General features: G+C 42.1%; 1 protein-coding gene across 1 annotated transcript; it reads left to right on the forward strand.

Annotated features, from left to right (window-relative positions):
* Positions 1-1,592: 1,592 nt before the first annotated feature.
* On the forward strand, positions 1,593-24,925 carry SFI1 (SFI1 centrin binding protein). Its single transcript, XM_062504565.1, is given in 30 exon segments — positions 1,593-1,631; positions 3,569-3,748; positions 4,747-4,818; positions 6,480-6,584; positions 6,745-6,839; positions 8,303-8,420; positions 9,033-9,135; positions 9,726-9,882; positions 10,650-10,811; positions 11,228-11,298; positions 12,029-12,121; positions 12,481-12,578; positions 12,863-12,944; positions 13,905-14,083; positions 14,313-14,388; positions 15,154-15,249; positions 15,673-15,749; positions 16,391-16,493; positions 16,986-17,082; positions 17,738-17,898; positions 18,285-18,359; positions 18,647-18,721; positions 19,066-19,239; positions 20,064-20,197; positions 21,123-21,218; positions 21,400-21,652; positions 22,318-22,462; positions 23,235-23,355; positions 24,048-24,150; positions 24,693-24,925. Coding segments are annotated over 30 exon segments (3,429 nt in total). The 5' UTR covers positions 1,593-1,611; the 3' UTR covers positions 24,801-24,925.
* Positions 24,926-25,003: the final 78 nt, after the last annotated feature.

The following is a 25,003-nucleotide window of genomic DNA, read 5'->3' on the forward strand; positions in this document are numbered from 1 at the left end:
ATGAGACAGCACTTTAACTATTGCCAAGTCAACAAGTATTGTTGTTGACTTGAAGCCAACAAGTATTTTCCAAACAAATACACAGGGAGACTCCGTAGCAACCAGTGGGTCACCAGGCTCGAGCTCAGTGGTTGTTACGAGATGCCGTAGGCTTTGAGAGGGCCTGAACTACGTTGGGTTTCACTGTCACCTTTGTGCACATCGCTGTTGTGAGCTAAAACAGGTTTTTTGCCTCCCGAAGGCACATCTGCCACACGTGCCTGTTACTTGATGCTCACAGCAGAAATATCCAGTGGCACACAAGCGGCAGAAGACAGGTTGTTTTTTTTTCCCCGAGTGCAGCAACATGTCCCTGCCACGGCAGTTCAGGGCCGCTTCAGGGCCCTGCCGCCGCTTTCAGTGGGCGGGTCGGTCGTGCCTGCGGTCGGTAAATCCCGGTCCCACCGTGCCTGCGGTCGGTAAATCCCGGTCCCACCGGGGCCATTCCCGGGGGCGGCACTGCGCTCGGTCCCGCCGCAGGGGGGCGCTGTCCGCCCTCCCGCCCCTCATGGCGGGGCCGCCTCAGGCTCCGCTGCTCCCTCCCTCCGCTGCTCCCTCCCTCCCTGCTCTCGCTCCCTCCCTCCGCTGCTCTCTTTACCGTGCTTTCCCTGCTGCTGCCCGCCCGTCCCGTGTGCCGGCGCCGCATCCGCCGGTCCCGGAATCCGTGGAGCCCTCAGCGGGGCGGGGGCGGCTGCCGCGGTCCCTCAGGGCGGGCTTGTGCAGCAGCGTCGTGTTGGGTGTCCAGTGTTTGTCCAGAAAGCGTTCAGGGTATAGTTACCTCTTGAAAGGAATCTCTTGCAGTAAATCTCCAGAAAAATCTTGTAGGTGTTTTTTTGTTTGTTTGGTTGGTTGGTTTATATTTTTAGTTTGGTTCGCTTTATGTTTGTTAGGGATTTTTTGTTTTGTTTTGTTTTCTATCATACCCTAACCAATGCTTATAGAAAAATCTACTTTGGATCTCAAAAGGAGGTGCCTCCCTGTAATTCCAGGTGCTTTCACATGCTCGGACTGTTCCCGGGAGCTTTGGAAGTCGCAGGTTCCATGCATAGAGAAGTTCTCGCTGGAGCTAAGTGGAGCTCAGTGTTTTCTTTGTTTCTAAGTGCTTGTGAAGGAGAAGAACATAGTATTAAAAGAAAAAAAACAAAACAACGGGTGAAAAGGAGTCAGCTGCTGATGGTGTCACCCTTGGTTATTATTTTTTTTTTAAGTAGGGACACATAACTTGGAGTAGTTTACTTTTTACAGCACCTTCCTAGCACATTTTTTTTTAAGTGGGCAGAATTGCTGCCTTAGGATTCAAATGGTTATAACTTTATTACCATTAGGTTAAGCTAGCACAGTGTTGCTAAGTGAGACACAGATGCTTTGCATGTTAAACATCTGGAATTGCATATGCTGTTTGAGTGCAGGTCACCTAAGTGGAAGTCATATCATTTTTATGATACAGACTGCATTTAGCATAGATCCATGTGATCGATTCATCACATTTAATAGGCACCTGTTTATGCTTTGTTCAAAGTTAATAAACAACACTGCAGAGCATTTGTACTGCAGGCTTGGAACTAGAGTGAAATGGAGAAATTCAGGAGCAGGTAAGCAGTAATGAGAAGCTACTATGTTAAAGACCTCAGCTTTAATTTATTTTATATTTGACATCTTAAGATTTCCATGGGACAGAAGAAGTTTGAGTTATTCTCACAGAAGGGCTTATTGGTCTCTATGGAACTTTGTTAACTAGAAAATGTTCCTTTTCAAAGCAAAGTAAAAAACAACGAACACCCCACCCCCAAACTGATCATGAAACAACTTTATGTGGGTTTATATTATCATAACATTTACATATAAAACTGATTTTCTTGAGGTTGAGATATTAGATTGCAACATAACTTGGACAGAGTTGTTGGCCCAACCATGGATTTACTCCATGGTAGTTCTCTTACTCTTCCCATGCTTTTGTTTTCTAACTTTACAAGGGAGAAATGATCCTTCTTTAATTCTTACTTTTCACGGTCACTTGCCATAAATTTTGGGGAACATAGACTGTCATCATTAAATGTGCAGCACATAACAATGTGTGTTAAATAGAGAAATAATCTGTTTAAAAGTGCATATGTTGGAAATTATTAGGTGTTCACACACCTTGGACTTTAATACAGAACTTCTGCATGTTTTCCCCAAGTTTCATTTTTTTCAAATCCTTTGTGTAAGGTTGTCATTGCATATGGTCAGACCTGGTTTACCTTGGGGGAAGATGAAGTCGTTTCAAAGGGAGTTGGGTCTAATAGGTGTGTACCAGAACTTGGGCTGAAAACTGTTTTGCATCAATTTTAAAGTGCCTGAAACTCCTCTTCAAAAGTGCATAGAGTTGCCTTAACTGCACATCTTGATGTGAACAGAATTCTTTTGTCTGCTGGACATGGTCTACCTCTTTCAGAAAACATTCAGATAGTATTTTGTAGAACAAGGATTTCTCACACAAAATACAGGTCTTGTTTTCTTCCATTAACTTTTTTTTTCCCCCAACTCTTTGCAGCCTGCTGGAACAATCCAAAAATACTGTATTTCCTCCCAGTGATTTGTTGTTAATAGTGGTTGTTCAGATGAACTTTTGAAATTTGCATTGTTGCAGTTACTTTGTGAGAACAACATTTTTTTCTGGCTGCAGCCATGTTTTCCCTAGCTCAGTTCAGGAGATTATTAGGGTGAGATTTCAGGTTATCCTCTTCTGTTGCCTCTTCTGGAACTCAAGAATATGTTTGTGGTTCTAATGTGCAAATTTTCAGGGTGGTGGCAGCATTTGTTTTGGGAAAGAACCTTTAATGGAACTGGTGCAGCAGGTTTTATCTGCATAGGGGTTTTTTTAATCCCTGTTTTCAGAAAATTACCAAGAAAAAATATTTAGAATTCATAAAAACACACTTGTTATTTTTCAGATTAGAACTACATGTGGAAGTAAAGTGTGTGATGGAAAATATGTCTAATTCTGTTTTTTAATTATGAATATGTAAAAAACGGGAAGAGATTTTCAGTTTGTTGGGTGTTTTTAAGGAGAAACACAGTTAAACTATGAACAAAACTAGGAAAGAGCTTAAAAGAACATTTTATGTTAAAATTGAAAGTTCTCACTTCAGTTCACTAGTGCTCAAGAGAATTTATCAGCAGAAGACATAATACCATGATATGTTTGAGACTAAAAGGCAGAAAACCACAGTCGGAGCTTCTCTGTCAAGACACCCTATGTGCACACATAAATGCATTTGAGTGGTTTTTCATTTCAGCTTTGGAGGAGGAAAGAGTTGTCTGTGACATGATTGCACTTAAATGAAACTTCCTGGTTGTGTTGGGGAAAGTTTAAAATTCCAGATACTGAAAAATACCTGATAAAGAAACAATAAATATTTCAGGATTTTGTAGCTGTCATGTTCTGTATTTTAATAGATACCTTTGTTACAGACCAAGCTATTTAAATAATGGCACTTCTTTGCAGATAGTAGAATTTTCCATAAAATATGTCTCCTTTCCTTTTAAGTTCAAAATTCCTGATGATGCATGAAATCCAGCAACCAGCTGAGCATCAAGTTCATGCAGCTGAACAATCTGTTGAGCCCCAGTCTGCAACACACGAATTCCAGGACAGAGGTCATGACAAGCCAGGTCAAGATGGGTATACCCGAAGTCAAAGAAGAATGTTTAAAAAATCCCAAAGCAGGTGATAAGTACAAACCGTATTTTTCACTGAATGGACCAGGGGATCAGACCTAAAAATGTCTGGGTTTAGTAGTAGCAGTACAGGTTACAGCAGAAGTTTCAGTTCATGGCCGTGGCAGACAGTTGTGAAGATGCCTTTTGGTAACTTGAGGACGAGGATTGACAGTCAGATTTCATGTATTTTTTATTTTCAAAGGCAAATTAAAAATGGCTATTTAACAATATTCTTTGGTACACTGTCAGGTGTAACGATTTCTTGTTGCCCTCCTCTAGTGTTTTCTATTTGCTTATTTTGTTTGTTGAAAGAATCTTGACAAAAGGTGGGATGTAATTGTTAGAGATTAAAAGCCCATCGTTTGTTGAGCAGCTGGAGCAGGGAGGTCCCCCCCTCCTGGCTGTGCCTTTGGTGCTTTTTGGGGCCCTGTGTGTACCAGTTAACTCTGAAATCCATCAGGAAAAAAGAGGGGAAGGGTGATAGTGTCACAGTAAGACATCAGTAGGCTGAGCTGGTGTTGGGAGAACCTTGTGGAGATGTGGAGCTGCTGAGGGGAGGTGGGAAGAAGGAAGATCTGCTGGCTTCAGGAAGGGCCAGACATTAGATTAGCTCGAGTATTCTGCACTCAGCTGGTTGGCTTGGGGGAAACAGTGATGTTACCACATTGAAAGCTCAGAAAGGGCCCCCAGGCAACCAGCACCCTGCTCAGTAGTATCACTGGGTGGAAAAGGGATTCTTGAAAGGCATTTTGTCTACCCAACATTCCTAAAGAAGTGCATCCCAATTCAAGTTTTGCAGTGATGCTTGGGCCTCTTTATGCTTTGTGAATTGCTCTGTTACAGGTGCTAATTTCAGGGTTTAAATATTTCATTTATGCATTGATCTCTGAAAACTGGACTCTTACTTTTATTACTGAAACTAGAATAAAAATTCTCATTTTCACTACTGCCTGGGAATTTGCAGAGGAGAAATACAAAGGCAACTAACCTTTCTTTGTATTCCAGATATCTAGCAAGGAAGTTTTTCTATCTATGGGCAAAAATGACATTTGGACAAGTTCTCCCTTCCAAAGCCAGGTAGATAAAATTAGAGGTGTTTTTTTGTTTTTGTTATTTTTCTTTCTTTCTTTCTTTCTGTTTGGGTGTTTGTTTGTTTTGGTTGTTGTTTTTTTTTTCCTTTTCTTATTTTTTCTTTTTCTTTTTTTTTTTTAATGGCTTAGTGGTAAACTATTAGGCTAAGAGAGTACTGGTTGCCAAAAAAATATTTGGATATATTTTGAGATCACATAGAGATTTTCTTTAAGTACCTTTCTTGCTATTGCTTTTTGTTTGTTTTTCATAATACTGGTTAAACTTCTATTAACCAAATTCATAGGAATTGTGTTTTTATGAGGTTGAACAGTATGTGCATATAAATGATGGGATGTGACTGGTACACCTGCTTTAAATTTAACTATTTCTCCAAGTTATGATGACAAAGGTTTCACAGACTCTTCTGAGTTGGAAAGGACCCACGCGGATCATTGAGTCCAACTCTTAATATGAAATTCAGTTAATATTACTGTTTGCACTGTTGTTCTTAGTGTATATGTGTAAATGTTTGGTATCTGTCTGACTTGTAAATTCCTGTGGCAATTAATTCTTTTCTGCTGTGAGTGTTGTAAGTGTTCTGTGAGCTACTGAAACCACATGCTTTGATATTAATTTCTTGTTTTGCATTAATTTGCATGTTCATTCTTGCTTGACCACACCCTTGGGAACTGAAGCAATTCCCAGTGGGAAGACTTGCATTTGGAATAAGATCAGGTCTTTAGTAATTCAGTTTCATTTTTCTGTATCAAATATATTCTGTTTCTGTCTTCATTGGTGAATGGAAGTTGTCCTGTGAACCTCACAGTTCCTCTTGTGCCACCTACTGAATTGGCACTACTTTGGCTGTCTATCAATTCAGCATAATGATGAATTTATTTTTTAGGGGAAATAGATTTCATAAAGACCAGCAAGGAGCACAAGCAGTAATGAATTGCCTTTCTCGATTTAAAAGTCCCCAGTTCTCCATAGCTTTAATTTGTAATACCTGTTAATGCATGTGCAATGCCATCAATACACCAAGTTCAAAAAAATAACATATAGTTCATTTCTTTTCTCCTTTTCTGCATGAGTGCTTGGAATGACTTAGCAGCTTGGCTTGGGGTAGGTGGCTGTGAATTGCAACTTGTGAGGGGGTTGATACATTTAGTTGAAAGACCTCTAGGTATTCTGGGCCTAATTCTGCTGTTATTACATGATAAAAACATCAAAGCAGTATAAAATCTGATATAGCTTTTGTATGTATATATTTACAATATTTTGTGTTAAAATAGCAAAGAACAACATTAGAAAGGAAAATACATGTGTTGTTATTGACTGTTCGGGTTGTTAAACACAGAACTGAGGATAAAATATGTGAATAGGTTTCAAGTCAACTGGTACTCTGATGTTTGATAAGTTGACATCATCTGTCTTTTATTCCTTGTCTTTATGTGTAGTATTTATAGTCAGTAAAATGATTGCTTCTTGCAGTACTTCACAGAGTCTTCAAATAAAGTGTCACAGTAGGGTAGTGGTTTTAAATGCAATTAGATGTTAGGCTAATCAGGTAAGCCTGGAGAAGAGGTGGTGTAATCATTAAAACTGCTTTGTGGTAACTCTGAAAACATGTATGACGTTTCTCTTGTCCGAATCTTTCAACTGTTTAGATGTTTTTATGATCAGAAGATTCTTCAAAAAACTTTTGGAACATGGAAGGAGCAGTGGACAGTTTGCAGAGAAAAGAAGCTCAGCCTCAGAGCAGACAACTATAGGTTAGTGAAATGACCTCCCATTGGGGTGTATATGAGAAATTTTCTGAAAGAGTTTTTAATACCAGCGAGCAAGTTCCATCCATGGTACCTCTTGGCCAAGAGCAATGTTTTCATCGCTTGTTTTCATGTTTTACTGAATGGCACGTCTTTCATTTTTCAGGCATTTACTCCTTAATTTGATACTTAAGGCTTGGAGAGCCTATGTATGCCAACAGCAAGGAAAGAGGAAAAAGTATTATGTTGCAGAGTCTCATGGTGAGTGAAGTGGTGGTAATTACCAGCATCTGGGGACATAGGAGATGGGAATTGTTTACTGAATCTGTTTACTGAATCTCCTGTGCCTGTTTGCACCCTGAGTTCCCCCACCTCGTGGTAGTGCAGTGCTTGCAGGAGCAGATGGCAGGGGGCTTCTCTTACAGGGGTGAAGCTGTATAGTTATTTTGGGATGCCAGTGAAAAAGCATAAGGGCCTCTCCATCTGCTCTGTTTGTTTTTTGAGGGGCTGGCTTGATTTTTGTTTGGTTTTTCATTTGTTTGGGTTTTTAAATACTTAATCACAATATGTTTTCAAGTAGATGTTTTTTGATCAAATGTTTTACTGGACTTCTCTATCAACTGTTGCTATAGACATTAGATAGTAATTCCCTGTACTTTTAACTGCACTTGTTTTATGTCTGTTGACTGTTCCTTCCAGCTTGTGTCTGGCAATTGAAAGAAGCCCAAACTTTTGAAGTGCCCTTTGTCTTATTGTGTAGGTTCTTTGCTCTGCAAGGGATTTGACTTGGAGCTGTCTGTGCTGGTAGCAGCTTCCTTGGGTTCAGGGAATATGTTTTGCTGAAGGGATGTTGACCCTTGTTTAAAGATGATACTGAGGCTTTGTTCTGTGCTGATTTGCAGAATAAGTTAACTGCTGTCTTTGCACATGAACGTAGCCTCAGAATGTCCTAGAGACTGACATCTTTGGACACAAACTGACAGGCTATCCAGACTTCCTTTCTTACTGAGTGAGGCCATAGTATTTACTGCAGGAGCTGTGTTACTTGGTCAAAAATAGAAAAAGGTGACCTGTTTCAAGGTAGGTTAATGCTTGATTCACAAGGAAATCCAAAAAAAGAAAAAAAAAAATTATGTGTAGGTGTGAATTGGCATAGAATCAATGACTGTTTTTTTCTAATAACTTTGCTTTAATCGTGTCAGTTCTGACAAGCCAGCCTGCTGTGAGGAGAATATGCAGTGTGCTGCACTAAGTGGTAAACTGGAATTTGTGACACCGCTTCTGTTTTTAGCTGTATGACCAGCCTGCTAAATAAAGTTGACCTGTTTCTGGTTGATTTCTCTGCTTGTAGTAGAGAATACCCCTTGAAAAGCAACTGATGAACCTGATGATTTTTTTTTTTTTTAACAAAGAAAATCCTCTAATTCTTACCCAGTGCAGTCCTTACGCTGTGGTTCTACAGTTATTTCCCCTGTAAGCACTGAGGACAAAGCGATTATCGGCCACTGTCCAACAATTCACGCTGCTCTGAACAAGTGGCATGGACGGTGCTGTCAGCGATTCTGAGGCTTCTCAGAGGGAGGGTCGCTGTCATTCCAGGCTTTTCCACAAGGTGTCCCTGCAGGTTGAGGACACAGGAGTCGGGGGAGATCTCTGATGGAGTGGTTAAAATATGCCAGATTCCTGCGAGAATTTAAGATGCTGCCATTTTTTGTCGTGCACAGCAAAGAAGCAAACTCTGCTCAGGACCTGGCAGCACTGGCTGGTTTATGTTGATGTTCAAAGGACAAAACATGGGATGCAGTCTGTGGCACTGGGTTTCAGGGAAAGAAGCTGTTTGTGGTAAGGATGGAATACAAACAGGCAGAGGCACTGATCATAAGGCCATGGCTTTTATCTGTGTTGTCTTTTCCTGCAGTGACTATGTTCGATGTTTGATTTTATTTTGAGAATTCTTTTTCTTTCTGGGATGTGTGCGTTCTTCTGGCACACCCATAGACTGTGAATTTAAGAGACGTTATATAGCAGCTTGCCAATACCTAATGGGAGCCTACAGGGAGGCTGGAGACTGCCATTTGCAAAGGCATGCAGTGAGAAGACAAGGGGGAATGACTTTAAGTTGAAAGAGGGTAGATTTAGATTGAATATTAGGAAGAAATTCTTTACTCTGAGTAAAGAGTCACTGAAACCTGGAGATTACCCAGAGATGATGTTGATGCCCCATCCCTGGAAGCGTTCAAGGTTAGATTGGAGCAATGTGGGATAATGGAAAGTGTGTCTGCCCATGGCAGGGGGTTGGAAGAAGATGATCTTTAAGATCCCTTCGAACCCAAACCATTTGGTGATTCTTTGAAAAGATTGTTGTTCATACCTTTTTCCAGTGAGATGAAAGTGATTTCTTATACTGAAGTATGGCACCTGTGTTTGAACTTGTCTGTAAAATTGTTTTGGCAGTATTTCATGGGCAGTGTGGAGAAGACAGCACTACCTGAAATGCTCTGGACATAAAATGAATATTTTGGCTCTGCAGCACTGGGCCCAGAGCTTGCAGTTTCGAGTAAGTCTCAGGAGCTTCAGCTACTGCCATTTCTAATGGTTAAGTTTCACACCTGAAAATGTTGTAGATGAATAAAAATTAGGCCTTGTACTCATTTACTTTGCAAATTGCAGTACTTATGATGGAATATCATATCAGGACATGGGGAAATGGAATAAAACTTGGAAAAGCATCCTCCTGAGAGGGTTTTAGGGCAGTGTTCTGCTAAGGGCAGAAACTTGTGATTTGCAAAGTCTTATAGTGTTTTCTGATGTGATTCCCTTTTATATGAAAATATTCTGAAAGAAAGCCTGTTGGCAAAAGGCAAGTATTATGTTGGCCTTTTTAATGGGAACAAGTGTGAAAGTATTAAGAAGAGTGAAAAAATCTTTGACTTTTTCTGTGCTGACATTTCTTTGGTGTTTGTTTGGGTTTTGTTGGTTTTTCCCCCCTTTTTGGGGGGGGAACCTCATTGCTCATGGCTTTCACCTTTAGAACTTATATGGAATTTCCTATTGTGTATGTGTTCTTCCTCTCCTTGTCTTTGTTCTCCTTTGCTAATCTTGTCTGGTTTTCCCCTTACTGCCCTCTCCCCTTATTTGTTCCTTCAGGCTTGGTTGCAGTGGCGAGAGCTGTATTTACACACCCAGGATGAGAAGCAGAAGGACACCAGGGCAGTAACTCACCATCAGCACTGGGAATTGAGGAGATGTGTGGGAGCATGGCTGGGATACCTGAACCTCCACAGAGTAAAGAAACGCCAGAATGGTGAATGAAAATGGTGACCTGGGACAGAACAGCCCCTTTGCTGAGGGCACAGTGATGTTTTTTTCTGTTCTAGTATACACTGCAATGACTCTGCCTGCCAGGACATGAGATGCAGCTTGGGCTGTACACTGTACACTGTGACAGGCCTGGCTGGCTCAGCTCATATGCTGAACTGTCAGGAAGATCACCTGGTTTCCATGGGATTAAAAAAATAAAAAATAAAGTTTTACAATTCCCTTGATGAAAACTTGCTATTATCTGTTGTATTTTGACTGAGATATATGTGAGAAAGATGTTTTCAAGACTTTGGTCAGTCAGTCGGTGGATTTTCTTGATAATCAGTCAAATCACAACTCATATAGGATGATAAAAATTATTACACTAGTTCTTTTGTTTCTTCCCTTGAATGGGAATGAGTTCAGATTTTTGTATTAATTGCTCTTTGATTGATGGCAGTGGAAAAGAATCTGGCTTGGATAGGTAGGGACTAGTAATAGGAGTATGCTGAAATGTAAGCAAGTTTGAATTTGTTGAACAAGTAATACAGTGTTCCTAACTTCCCTCTCTTAAGTCAGTACAGTAGATTGCTGCTTTAAAACTGCCTTTGTGATCAATAGGGAGAATACAATCTGTAGGTGAGCATTAATGTAAATTCTTGTAACCATTTTTCAGTGGTAGAGCTCATGTCACTTGTGACGCAGTGGCTCAGGTGCCAGGATTTAATACAAACACAAAGAAGCCATGAGTGATTTGTGTTTGTCTTCCAGAGCTGGCGCAGGAGTTTCACCGAAGCCGGATGCTCCGGAGGTGCTTCTCTGATTGGCAGCTGTCATGGGAGAGCAGGAGAAGAATGCATGCTCACCAAAGGGACCTGGAAAAACACGCAGCAAGGATTGCCTTATGGAGAGTCTTTGCACACTGGAAGCATTGTATCCAATCTGTGTTTAATCCCTAGCAAAGACAAGTTAGAAGCATTCCCGCAGGGGGAAGATCCAGTTAATAAGCAGGAATGTTGTGCAGTAGCGTGAGTGACAACAAATATGTTGTCATTAGATAGGTGTATGTAATGCCATACTAACAATTCATTAAAGTGTTGTAATTACAGTATATTAGCAGCTGTATAAGAGTATATTAGAGCCTGCAGAAGATAATTCATGGCTGTTACTTAAGAGTGAATCACAAACATACTGTGATAAGCTAGCAAAATCTAAAAGGTTGACTGTAGTCAAACCTTCTGCAGATAACAGTGCTGGACAATCAAACATTGAAGCAAATTTAGGTGATGTAGTGCCCCCCTGTGGGAGAAGGTTGTTTCTGTGTAAAAGATACTTTAACTCAGTGACAGATGTTGTGCTGTGTGTGGAAGAGGCTCGCCAGTGTGAGCTGGCTGAAAAGCACTACAAGTGTCACCTGTTGGTAAGAGCACTGTTATGTTGTGCCAGCTGGGAGGGGCTGTGGAGTGTCTCTGTAACCCTGACAGTGGTGTGTGTGGGTGTTAAGTGGAAGATACACCAGGTTTCTGAATCTCAACTCTTCTGGAATCTGCCAGTTGAATCCAAATGGGGAAACTGTGCTGATCTCCAGAAGCTATTCTTCCAGCTGGGAAACTGGTGAAGTAGATTCATCTTGAAGGTGTTGGGTTACCTGCTCCCTGGCTATTCCACCATGAGATTGCCTTTTTCCCTTGATTTTCTTTTCTTACGCTGTTTGCTACAAGAATTATTTTTTCTTCTCTGTAGTGATGTGTGTGTGCTGCTTTTCACATGAGACCAAAGATAGCTTGTTTCAAGTAGTTGAATGTTTTTGGGTTTTGTTTAGGTTTTAGGGTATTTTTAAGAAAAAATAAAATCTAGAAGGCTGTTGGAAAGGTGGGCACAAGCAAGCCTCCAGCTTTTTGGAACTGAGCTGTTTTCAAGGTTGGATCAGTTCTGGTCATTAAAAGAATACCAGTAAACTGGTTTGGATCATGAAGTGAAAATATTAGTGATTTTAAGAGCAGGATGATTAGTGATTTGAAGTAGGATGCTCTCATAATGCTATTTACTGTGTTCTGCTCCCACTCAAGGGATTCCAGGATTGTAGATGAGTTCTAAATTGCCTGATTTGGATTACAAATGAAAGTTGTGTTTATTTCTTGTTGTTACAGGAACTTGGCCTTAAGGGTCTTCAGCAGAATGTCCTGGACACTCGTGTTCAGCGAATAAGAACGAATCTGTCATCCCATCAGCATCGAGTCACAGTGAGTTTCACTCTGGTTGTTGTGTCAGTTTGTCTTAAGCTGTTCTATTGACTTCCACTCTCACCTGCAAAGTACTTTCTTATTACTTTGTTCTTAAATACCAATAGGCACAGAAAATCTGTGTGAGTCAACTGCCACTCTTAGATATGTTTAGTTTTTTGTTTCCCTGTGTTTGTGGTGGATTTTTTCTTTTACCAGTAAAGCTTGTAGGAAGTTATAAAGTTTGGTATATGAAGCAGTGCAGGAGGCAACCATTGCAGTATGCAGTTTCATTAAGACTTTAATAATTTCTTTCTTTTCATTCTTCTCCTTGCCTGATATCTTTGGGGGGGTTTTGTGTCTTTCTTGTTTTATTTCAGGTGCTGCAGAAGTACTGGAACCATTGGAAATCCAGTTTGGAAGAGAAGGAGGAAGAACAGCAGCAGGCCTTAACATCAGTAGCTCGTGCCCGTTATAGGTATGCAGAGAAATATTTATACAAATTTGTACAAATGTAGAATCTATGGGCCCTTGGTTCTCTTCTCAAGTATGGTAATACCTTTGGGGGCATGACTTGATGGTAATTGCTCTGACATTTTCTGTGAGTAATGAGCAATTTACATCTGCTTCTCTGTGGAATGTAAGAGGGAGATTGGTTAAACCTAGCTCTGAGGTTCATTTAGTCAGCTGACATTCATAAAATCAATATGTTTACTGAAGGAATTCTCTCCCGTGCTGACATTGCCCTTTTTTGCTTGCCAGGAGGGTGTTGATGAGACAGGTATTTGACACATGGCTGCTGAAGGTCTGCACGCTGCAAGAATATCGAACGGGAGAGAAGAAGGTAAATGTAACTCGTGTACCTTGCTTAGGAAATAGAGGGGGTGATTTCATAGTCACTGTCTGTGAATGAGTTAGCATGAGATGGACTTGGCTGTTGTGAATTCCCTTTTTCCTGGTGAGGGATCAAGTCAGGGGAAACAGATTACAACCAATATTTACTGATCACCTTTTTTAAGTTAACCAGTTTGTTATAACAGCATCAAATTATTATTAGAGGATTACCATTCACATAGTTCATCGACTTATTCCCTCACCCTGTATGTGTGGTCTCTCCCTCTCTCTCTCACACACACAGTCTCATAGTTACTTTGTTGCAATAATAATGATAATAATAAATGGCCAACCCCAGCCTATTTAAGAAGTGCAGGGTTGTACTGAGAAAGTAGCTGCTTCTAGGTAGGTGTCCATAAAGTTCTTTACAGGGCCCTTCATTTTCTAAAGGGGAGTGTGTGTATATGTGTGTATATATATATATTTATATATATATATGTATGTATGTATGTATGTATATAGTCCTGGAGTCTTTACGTGTAGCAGCCACTGCAGCCTTTATGTGGTTTCTTACACAACTCTAAGTTGACAGTAGCATGTGGGGGTGTCTTTGTGCAGATATGGCTCACCCTTGGTGATGAGAGATTATCAGTCCTTGTACATTCAACAGGACTGGTTTCTGAAACTTACTGGTTCTTAGGTCCTTCACATGCTATTTATCAACTTGTATTTTTCCTCTCTTTGGCCTGCTGTTTTTCGGTAACAGCTCCTCCATCCACATGCACACAGGTCCCTGCAGAACACATTACATGACCTCACTGCAGAGGGGCTTTGGTGGTGTGTCCATTGCTATTCAACACCAGAAGAACAAACATTGGACAGTTCTATGCATGTCATCTCTACGGAGTTGTTTCCTGTTGTTTGTAGCTGCCTGTGCTGTGCATTTATTGCCACCTCCCATCCATTTCAGGCTGTCCTTCATTTCCAGAGGCAGCTTCTGGGCTGCTTCTGGTGCTGCTGGCGTAGAAGAGCAGCTGCATGTTTGGAGGAGCAGGAGGGCTTGGTTCGTGCAGGAGATCACTACAGCAACCAGCTGCTGCTAAAGGCCTTCTGTCTGTGGAAACAAAAGACTCAGGAGAGAGAAACAGAGTAAGAATTTTTTTCAAACATAGAATGATCTCTGTTGGCCATGTGGCAGCCTGCTTTGGACAAACAGCACTTAATTCACAATGCTGCTCACTCCTTTTTTGTGCTTTGGAGCATACTAAGCTGTCTTTCAGGAAGTGAATTACTGAAAATAACAAATGTGGACTCAAGTCTGTGCTGGAAGTGTGCAGTATCATGGATTGCATTATAGGACTAATTATTTTTCTTATAGGAGGCTCAAGGAGAGAGAAGCTTTAAGATTTCACTGTTCAAAGTGTCTGCAGCAGACTTGGAACAAGTGGAGAGAGGTGAGAGAGTTAACAGATGGGGAAGAGCATTAAGGCTTTCTGTTATCTTTGAATTGCTTGTACTCATATGGCTAGAAGTTGAATTGTTTATTTCAAACACTAATCATTCCTAAGCTCTCCTCCCTTTTCATGTGGATAAAACCAGTTTGATGTGGGTGGAACAGGAGCTGTGTAGGGAGGAGAGGAATTCTTTTTGTTCATGTATCTAGAGGTAGTGAGAATAGGAGTATGGCTTAGATGTACCTGGGAATGTAATCAGAGTTATTGTGATGAAATTGTCCCTACCCAGTAGTGGGTGTGTCATTATCAAAATTTGAGTTAGAAGTTTGCAGCTGGGCCTTTGTGTGTGGCCTGTATTTGTGTTACAGATTGTAGCAAACACTGTCACAGACTACTTTCATGGTGGTCTTTTCCTTACCGTGTTACAAGGTACCAGATGTGCCTTGTAGTATGTGTTGAGAATCTGAGAAATTTTACAGTTGGACCTGCTCTGTTGGTGCAGACCTGCTAAGTTGAGTGGTTTCCATCAGTCTTCAAGAAGATTCCTACAAAGGGCAGGAAAGAAAAGCACCTCAGCCAAGCCTTTTTGGGACATAGCAGAGTGCAGCAGCAGTTTGAGTGAAAACCTGTTACAGCACGGTGAAGGATTGATGTTTCTCCAGAGACTGGAAATGCTTCTTTTCCCTCTTCTCTCTGCTATGACTTGTTTTCCCTCCTTCATGTGTGTGTATCTTTCGTTTTTTTTTTTCCATTTCCTCCTCCTAGTATGTGGGACATCAGCGTGAGAAATGGAGGAAGTTGGTGCAAGCAGACCTGCACTATCGACATGTGTTGCTGGGCAAGACCTTAGCAGCTTGGAAGGTAGGATGGAACAGTCTTTTTGAGGCACTTGTCTGTATGTGCTGCTGTGTTTCAGTGAGAACTGAAGAGCTGACTGAAACACTGCTCACTGCTCACATTGGAGGCACATATACACCGTGGGTGCAAAGTAGAATGGAGGCTCTTCTGTGTAGGGCTGTATGAGCTCGAGCATTGCTTTTTGGAGCAGAAGAACCAAGGTAATCTTGTAGCACTGGTGAATATCACAGCTAGCATTAACTATTATCTAGTGACTGCTATCACAGCAAAGCAGCATTTGATTTCAGTGGCTGTATTTTTTCCCCCTGTATTTTACTGCCAGTGCTACTTATGAGTTAGTAAGAGTTAGATGCTAGTAAGAGTTTCCTCTCCTCACAGGTGTTAACAGTTGAGGTAAATTTTCCTCTCAATACTATTTTTTTTCAGATTTACCAACAAAACATACAGTGCATTCTGTATCAAGTAGCTGAGAAGGAGACACAGCACACTCGACTGCTGCTGCGGTGAGCCTCTTCCTAGACAGCATGAGAGAGCTGGCTGCACTGCAGTCAAATTCATTATTTTCTTTCACTGCCAGCTTTGTAACTTTTTGAATGTTGGGTGCTGAGAGTTGATTCTGGCATGCATTGCTGTTTCTTTGCACGCAGGTCATCTAGTTAGGAGAAATCAACCTCTTCCTGGTTGCAGTCTGTTTTGCTTGAATATTTTTAAAATCTCTGTTTAGTCCTGCAGGAGTCATCAGACAGCAAACTGCATCATTCCCTGTCTGTTACCGTATTAAAGCAGCCTGGAAGATGCAGAGCCTGTCTTGCATTACAGTGAGGAGAGTGATTAAAGATATTATCACATTGCATTGGTTGTAGTTACTTCAGTTTTAATTACCTTATTTATTTCAATGCTATGCAGCTTGAGTCACTTGCAGGGCTTGATTGACTCAGCTGAAGCTGCTGGATTTCAGAGTGTGTTCTGTTTTGCACTGCCTTCTCTTCAGCAGAGACATGAAGGGGCAGAAGTTGATTTGCACCACTGAGTTTATAAATGCACCTGGTTTGGTTCCCTTGTGAGAGGGAAAGTGCCAAATGAACAAGTGAGAATCATTCTTAATGGATTTGTTTTCAACTTTTGTGTGTATTTTTGCCTTCAGACAGGTACTGTGTATGTGGAGAGAAAATGTCCTTGCTCTTATACATGAATCTAAGGCAACTATTCAGGCAGATGAGCACTACAGGAGAGCGATCCTGTCGAAGGTAGGCTCTGTACAGCAGGTGCCAAGGTCTCAGTACAGGTGCTGGTTCAGGCAGGGGTCAGGTAATACAGTTAGAAGGACCAAAAACTTAAATCTAAGAGCCACTGCTAAGAGAGATCTGCAAAGTGGGAGTCTCATCTTGTTTTTATAGGTGTCTCTGAAACTTGTCTCTATAAGCTCATGGCTTTTCCTCTTCCTTATTCTCATTCCTTAGAAGGAAGGGAAAACCAGTAGCATGATATAGCACAGTAGTATTGGTATTGGTGAGGTGGGGCAGGGAGGGGATGGAAGAAAGAGAAGAATGCCTTGAAAAATGCCAAGGGTATCCTGTATTCTGTATTTAATTTGTAGGAAATTCTTACTGTCTGCTGAGCCTTATGTGAAAAATGAGGTGGAGATGGTTATGTTACTAGTGGTAGGGGGAGCATGTTGTAGTCCCAGTACAATGCAGTGCCAGTCTGTGTCCCATGTCCTGTTTGTATTTTATCCTTAGATGTTGCTGCAGTGGCGAGATGCTTCCTGGCTACGAGCGTGTCACCGCCATCTAAAGGTGACAGCTGTGGTGGAGGCCAGAAAACATTTGGATTTAGGTGAGCTGATGTAGATACTGAACTCTCAAAAGTCCTCATTGTCTGTGAATGAGCCAAGGGCAGTGTGTTGTGTCATCTGTACAAATGAAGTGACTGGATGGTGTCTTGGCTTACAAAAGGATGTCCCCACAGAATGGAGGGTGAATTGGGACTCCAGTGATCTGCTGAATGCTGCCTGTGATACTTTCGTTTCTCTGTTTGTTCTTTGTGCTATATAATGGATGGTAACACTTCCTTCCTCAAAGGAATTTTCCATTACTAATTTTGAGAACCTCAGATGTCTCCTTTGAGGGCAGTGCAAGCAATCTGATCAATTACTGCTTCAGTCTTTCTCAGTAATTCATACTGAAAGACCCTCAAACTCTGCAAGCATTTCATGGTACTATGGTACATTCTTGACATGAGGACTCTGAAGCACAGAAGGCTTTCCTAAAGGTTATAAAGAATGTCAAAGGCAGCAGGAAGACTTGCAAGTCACAGCTCCCTGTCTATTATATGAAGTGTTTCACAGTTCTTCTGTACTGAATACTGTCAGTGCTGAGTGTTTTCCAAGTTAAGTATTGCTGAAACAGTTGGGAAGAGTAGCTCATCACTTGATACTCTGAGATTAATGGTCTCCTTTTGGTATATGAGTTAATTTCTTTTCCCCTAACAGTGCATTTACAGAGCCTGTTTCTTCACTGGAAGGAATTAATGAGGGAGTCTCTGATGCTGAGGGCTCAGCACCGCAGGGCAGCAGAGCACCACCAGCAGCACCTGCTCCAGAAGTACCTGGTGAAATGGAAAAAATATCATCAGCAGTGCCTTGGGAAAAAGGTGAGAAGGATCAGCATCTTCCCCAGAAGTTACAGGTGTGGAGGACCACACTGTGTTCCCTGGTGAAGGGAATGGCAGTCTGAGCTGAGGAGAAGCATGACAACTTTGTGTACTGAGGAGGAAGAAGAATGGCTGTGTTTTGCCTGAAGAAACTGATAGAAGTAACAGACTTAACAAGACAACCTGAGCTTACTGTGAATGAAATCCTTGCTGGACTCTTAGATGTCTCCACATGGGGTTACACTGTAGGGCACTTGGGTATTGAGGGTGGCCTCAACAGAGCAAAGGGAGGGTGATAAAGGCTGTTTGCTAGCTGTTCTAATAGCATTTGGCTCAGATAAATGGGGTTTGTCTGCAAGTGACTCACTGTTTTGGTTGCCTTGCAGTTGCTGCGGAGAAGGGGAGATGAACTAATGGCTCATAGACTTTGCTCTGCCTCCTTCTTCTGCTGGAAAACTCGAGTAAGGAATTTTCCCCTGGGTAGACATCTGGCTTCTTGCTGGTCATTCTCCCTTCTCTTTCATGCTCCGTTTATACAAGGACCAAGAAAACTTTACTTAAACATTTTCAGGATTTTTTGGTTCAGCTAGCACAAGAGACACCTTGCCATAGATGGGGTGAACTGAGTGGGTTTTTCTGCTCTGGCTCTACCATCACTTCCTCCTTGCTAGGTGCTTTGCCTTGGTGTTCCTGGTGTAGGGTATGTGAACTCCTAACCTGGTTGCTGTGCATTTTTCCCCCCTAATAGCTGTTGCAGCAGCAATGGGAAAAGCAGAAGACAGTACAAGCATTGTGGCACTGGTCCCTTTCAGTGCAGAGAAAGGTAAGGGGCTGTGCAGGGCAGGGGCAGGCAAGTGAGTTTGCAGATGTGCAGATCATGTGCAGATTGAATGTCTGCTTCCTTTCCTCTTTGGGGTGCTATATTTAATTTTGGGATGCTGGAAAACTCCTTAAAATTTCTTAGCTGATGAAAAAATATGCACATATTTTCCCATTTGGCCTCAGCTGATTTAAATCTCTGTCCCTTTGTCATTGTGGCAGTGTCCTGCTGTTGCTGTAGCACTGCCTGTTCCTATCCAGTGGAAGGGAGAGTGTTGCTGTATGCAGGGGGAGTCCCTGGCCTGGAACCTGTCTGTATAATACTCACAGCTCTCATTCCTGTTGTAGGTATTTGATGCTTGGCTCAGCTTTGCCAAGGGAAAGCAAGAGAAGAAATATGGCATTGAAAAAGTCACAGGAGTTCACCCAACTCCTCTGAGAGAAGGTGTAACTCATGCCTTGAGAAACACTGCTGGCATCAGACAGCTGCAGGGACAGCTCCATACCCAGCACCAGCTGGAGGTGAAAGAGTGGTTGCTCAGATATTTATTCAGAACTGGGCTGCTCTGGTCTCTGCTCTGTGTGTGGAATGTGTGTTTGTGTGTATGTGCATGTATGTATCTTGAAGCCCCACATCCCAGCTGTTGTTTAGATTCTACATACACTTCTATCTCTGGTTCAAAGCATTTCATTCAGCTGAGACTAGAGGACTTCAGACTCACTGGGAACCTTTCTTAATGAAATTTTTTTAAAACTGGCCAATTTCTGCCATACACAATACTCCTGACTGAAACCTTTGCATGTGGGTCAGATCTCTAAATTCTGTGCTAGAATGAAGCATTAGAGATTACATCTGATGTTGTCTTAGCTTTAGCACTGCTTATACCTTCATACGTGGGCTTGTCTTTGAGTATCTGCCTTTGAGTATCAACCCCAGCCCTGCATGTGAAAAGGATGCCTGTATTGACTGCTCTCTTCCTGTTTCTGGGCAGCATTCCCAGCTCTTTTCCAGGTTTTTAGGATACCATTTTTCCATTTGCTAGTGTGCAGCTTGCCTTGGTGCAGAAGTACCTGGTTGATTCTCCTCACCCAAACGTTAACCACACTGGACTTCTTGATTTAGTTTAGAGAGCTGGCATGGCTTTGAGGGCATCAGAAATCTTGGTTTCTTCTCTGTAGGTAATATGGTGCTTCCTGCTCTCAGCCATCAGATGCTCTGCTATTCTTTGTGTTGGCAGGCAGCCTGCAATCTTCACCAGTCAGGGTATTGTTGTGCCATGCTGTGGAAACAGAAGGCTCTCTCCCAGAAATTAAATAAGCATTTTTCTTTTTTGCCACCTCTGAAGAAGCAAGTGACATTTAAAAGGCCTGATGTTAGTCCTGAGACAAGAGGACATTCATCAGAGGAAGAGCCATGGCCTTCAAGATGCAGACATCTACCACTTCACCCTGCTGAGGGGGGCTCAGTTCTCTGTGGCCTGTGAGTGTAAATTTCCAGACTGTCTCCCGTTTCTCTGGCACATAACTTTACATATATGTAATCTCTCATTTTTGTGTTCCCAAGTCTTCTCATTGATGGTTTTGTTCCATGCATTCTCCTTAACTTTGAGACTGCATCATGTGGCTGGTGGTACAGTTATACAGGATCTGCTGTGTAATGTAAGCATCAGTCCACACATAGTGAAGGTATTTGTGACTGTACTTGCCAGTGACAGGTAGAACCAGCTCAGCTATAGACCTTCCATTTTCTGTTTCTACAGGTACAACTGAATTTGTGGAGCATTGAGCATTTGTCATAGGAACAGTTACGTAGAGAAACATTGAAGGATACCTTTGATGGGACTTGGACCATCAGGAGAGCTTGTATTGCCCAAGTGACCTAGTGTCTTGGTTTTTTTTTTTCATTAATTCATCTTATGAAGTGATAAACATCAAGATCCTGGTGTACAGAAGCTGAACTTTAGTCTTGCCCCTTTCTTTTCCCTATTCCTTAAAAAAAACAAGGAAGCTGTTCCTTAAAAAATTCCTATTGATCATGGGGCAATTGCAAGGAAGAATTGTCTATGAAGCTTCTCAGTGCAGGACAGGAACCCTACAGGGAAATAAGATAGTAACTTGACATTGCTTTAGCCAAGTATATGCTGCCAAAAGAAGTTTATGCCCTGTTCAGTTGTGTCACTTTCACCATTCTTTGTGTTGGCACAACCATGCACATGGTGAACTAGATTCTCACATTAATACAGGTTGAAATTTAATCTTTAAGAATCATGATTGCATGCAAGAAGAATGTTGCAGAGCAGGGATGAATGATGAAACAGGACTGTTTATTTAGCTGCAATGCCAGCTGATGCCAATTTACAATAATCAGAAGTCTGGGGTATTCCTTGTTCTGTTCTTCTTTTCTGAAATGCCATTCAATGAGCCAGGTTACCACCACAGAAACCTGATTTCCCTCTGGAACCTCTAGAAAGCAAAGAACTGCTGGGACCTCCTTTTACTAGGTAGAAAATCTAATTTTAAAAGTAAAGAAAAGAGGGTGGCTTGGAGTGGGCATGGTAGAGCAGCTAGTTGGAGAGCTGTATGCAAGGGAATGACAAGAGATTCCTCTTTTTTGCAGTGACTGCAAAGGACAAGACCAACAGGTTTGCAATGCATAGTGACCTTATCCTTCTTCCTGTACAGGTCAGAGGTGCCCTTTCAGCTAACATCTGTGAATAAATGTCCTGCACAGACTGGGAACTTAATGCTGACACCTCATGTGGAAGAAAGTACCTGTAAATGTCTATCTCAGATGGGTAATGCTGCTCATCCCCATCCCTCTCTCACTTGTGCTTCTCTCCCCCTGTGGACACAGGACATGCACCAAGCTGGGCAGGGGCCAGAGCTGTGGTCTCCTGCATCTTTCATGTCCCAAGTGAAAGCTGGCTCAGAAGAGGTGAGTGAAATACTGGAAGAGCAATTAGTGTGTGTACTGGGCTGCTGTCAGCAGGCCCGTTGCTTATTGCTGTGTTTTCTTGTGGTTCTCTGAACTGCCCACCTGGATATTGAGCTGTTTTTCACTTGTTCTAGCTGTCATCTTTAAAGCTGACCTAGTGAACTGCCTCTGAATGCCCAAGAACTGTTTAACCCTAGTCTGAAGCAATCCACCCACATGTGTTGTGTTCTGTATTTCATGCCTTTTTCCTGGTGGTCTTCCTAGCCAGATCTTCTCCTAGCAAGTAACGTGAGGGTGCTGCCTCTTCAGAATTCAGAGCAGTTAGTTTTCTGTCCAGATTGCAGGGATTTAAGAGAAACTCCTCTTAGGAGCAGTGGGTGTGTCTGAGAATCTCCAAAAATTGAAATTCACTTAACCTGCAAGTAGGTGCATTTTGAACTCCTTGTTCCACACAGAATGGGAAGTTTTCATCCTGGTGAAATATCTCCAGGCTAGATATCAAAGAGCCCATCTTTCAAGCTCTGCTTCTTCTGTGGGATTTTATGAGAGGGGCTCAGCACCTACAGGAGTTGTCTGAGTGGGCGTAGGACTAAGTAGGTGAGGCACATCCTACTTGTAGGGCTTACTTTTGAGGAAAAAACCCCAATATCATTCTGACCTTCTAGAGAGGAGGTCAACCTGTGAATTGTCACAAAGGAGCCTATTCCCAAGACTCTGAACAGAATTCTGTGGAGAAGTTGCAACTAAATTTGCTTCCACAATTGCTGTCACCTGAAGACTTGGTGGGAAAAGGGAGTCACCAGACTACAGGTATGTCCTCAGATCTAAACTGTAGCAGTTGCTCATCCTCCTCTCTAATCTATATGAGACTGCAAGTCACTGCCACAAAATGTATGGGAGACAGGGCAATCTTGTGTGCCAGCATCAGGTGGTAAAGGGTATCTGTATTCCTTTCTGGGGTGGTAAATGCAGTTGTATGGATTCTGCTGAGTCTGGGGGCTAAAGCCCTGCTCTAGGCATTGAAGAAAGGGAACTGCTGGAGGCCAGCTTCTTTTAGCAAGGATGTGCTCAGGTGCTGGGGTGCTCAGATGTACAACAGAACCTGCTTCAGGAGGGAAGTTAATCTAGTAGAGCTCTCTGACATTTCCCTGTACTTGCAGTATGGTTGTAAAGGGGACAGATGGTGTCTAAGCACCTCTTGTGTTTTTAATGGCATCACAGCATGAAATGTCTTCTGCAGGACTACTGTACTTAGTTACTACTAGACTAAATATGAAAGACTAAACCTTGAACAGGCCAAAACAGAATCTTTAGTACCAAACCTTCCACCAGAACATTTTGTATGTTCTATGTGTTCAGACTGAGTCTTCAAGAGCTTGTACTGCTGTCAGAACTCCTGCCCTCTCACTGTACCTCATTCTTTGGGGTGAACAGGTACATGTCACAGGGTAACAAAACATGAAAAGGACTTGGGATGGTTCCATCTTTCCTGTCATTAAAAATATTTCCTGTTTCTTTCATAAGAAGAAAGAGTGGATGTCTGTTCTACCTTCATTGCTTGTGCCTTTTATCTTCCATTCAGCTGAAGGGGGAAAAAGGGACCACAGTTCCAGAGGAGAAATCTTGGAGAGAAAGGTGGAAGTTGAACTCCGACATATCCAGCAGCAGATGCAGTACTACTACAGCAGGAAGCAGGAACTCAAGTAATGCCCCTTTAGCCAGCCTTGCTTCATGTTGTCCAGTCTGTTGCACTTTTTCTGTGCATCTACCCTGGAAATAATCAGTCTGTTCACAGTAGAACTGTGAATGAAACAGGGAAAATTTGCAGAGATTTTTATTTTCTCCTTTCAAGTTCACTCCAGGTGAAGGAGAGTATGTCCATAATTACTTCTGTAGTCAGCCAAGTGTTTAATTGTACCTTTGGCAGCTCTTGCAGAAGCATGTCAGAGGTATCAGTGGGTGTAATCTGAAGACAGTACAAATGAATTGGGCAGAGCAGCTGAAATTTAGCTTTTAGTTATTTTATCAGGAGGAGAACGGACTGAGCTTTTCCAGCTTTCAATAAAAAATTAAATATGGCTGGTATTTGGTAACTGCTCTATGAGGAAAAGAAAACAGAAATGCTCAAAAGAAGTGGGCCTTGGAGGGATTTAACATCAAGAAAGGAAATCAGGAACTAGAAGCAGGAGGTGGAAAGACAGTTTTCAGATTCCTCTGCTTTATAGCATCTTTTGGGTTTTTCTTTCCTTTTTTTACCTTTTTTAAAAGATTTTAACTAATGACTGGTTTGAGACAAAAAAGTGGGTCTTATTGCAAGTATCAATTGCAAGTGTAAGTTGGCTTAGACTGTTGAGCTCTTAATTGGGATAAGAATCCTTCTAATCCATTTTATCAGGTGCTGTCAGCAGCAGGCACAGATTCTGCAGCAGTGGCTTGAAATGAGCATGCAACCAGGAGCCCAAGCTGGTGTACAAGGACTTCAGGAAGAATTGGGTCAGGTGTGTACACAGCATTTAAACTGAAGCTACTGAAGTGATTATTACTGTGCCATGCACTTAGCCTGAAGACTGATGGTAGCTGTGAGGAATTGTGTAGAAGGCTGTTAGTAAAACGCAGGAGACGGGAAATTTGTAGTCAGAAATAGGCTGAGGAGCAGAACAGGCTCTGTAGATGCATCTTCCTGTTTGTTCAGAAATGTAACTCCTGCTCCAGTAGACCTTTCTGAGGCTATTTCCAAGCTGTGGATCAAGCTTTCAGAGACTCAGTCTCAAATTTTTTTCTGAAATTTCTCAAGACAATTCTCCGTGTGCAGGCTGGACCTGCACTGCTTTCAGGCCCCAGGTTCACACAGCCAGGTGTGGGTACTGGTACCTCTGACTCCAGCCAGTACTGAGCTGTTCCTGAGTGACAGTCTGTCAATACTGGCCCCCAAGTGAGATAATACAAAAGCTGCTGGGGCAGCTCTTGCTGTCAAAAAGACTAAATATTGTCTCATTGTACAGACTTATATTTATGCTGATGCACTTGTGTTCCCTTTCAGCTGCAGGTGAGGATCAGCACTCTCACCAGAGCACAGCTGGCCGACAGACAGCATGTGCAGGCCCTGCTTGCCCGCCTCAGAGAGCTCCAGCTTGCCCTGGCTCTGTAGTGCATCTACCACCTTCTCAGCTCAGGGGTAGGACTTTTTGCCCCTTTCATAGCAGAGGACGATGGAAGAGATGTATCCATTCACTTAATTCTATGTATGGCATTCATTTTTGATAAATTATGTTAAAATAATTTTGGTTTTTTTATTATTACTCTAGCTGATCAAAACCAAACTGGAGCTACATCTACCTCATGCTGCACTTG

The sequence above is a fragment of the Cinclus cinclus genome, chromosome 17 (assembly GCF_963662255.1).
Source record: "Cinclus cinclus chromosome 17, bCinCin1.1, whole genome shotgun sequence".
NCBI lineage: Eukaryota > Metazoa > Chordata > Aves > Passeriformes > Cinclidae > Cinclus > Cinclus cinclus.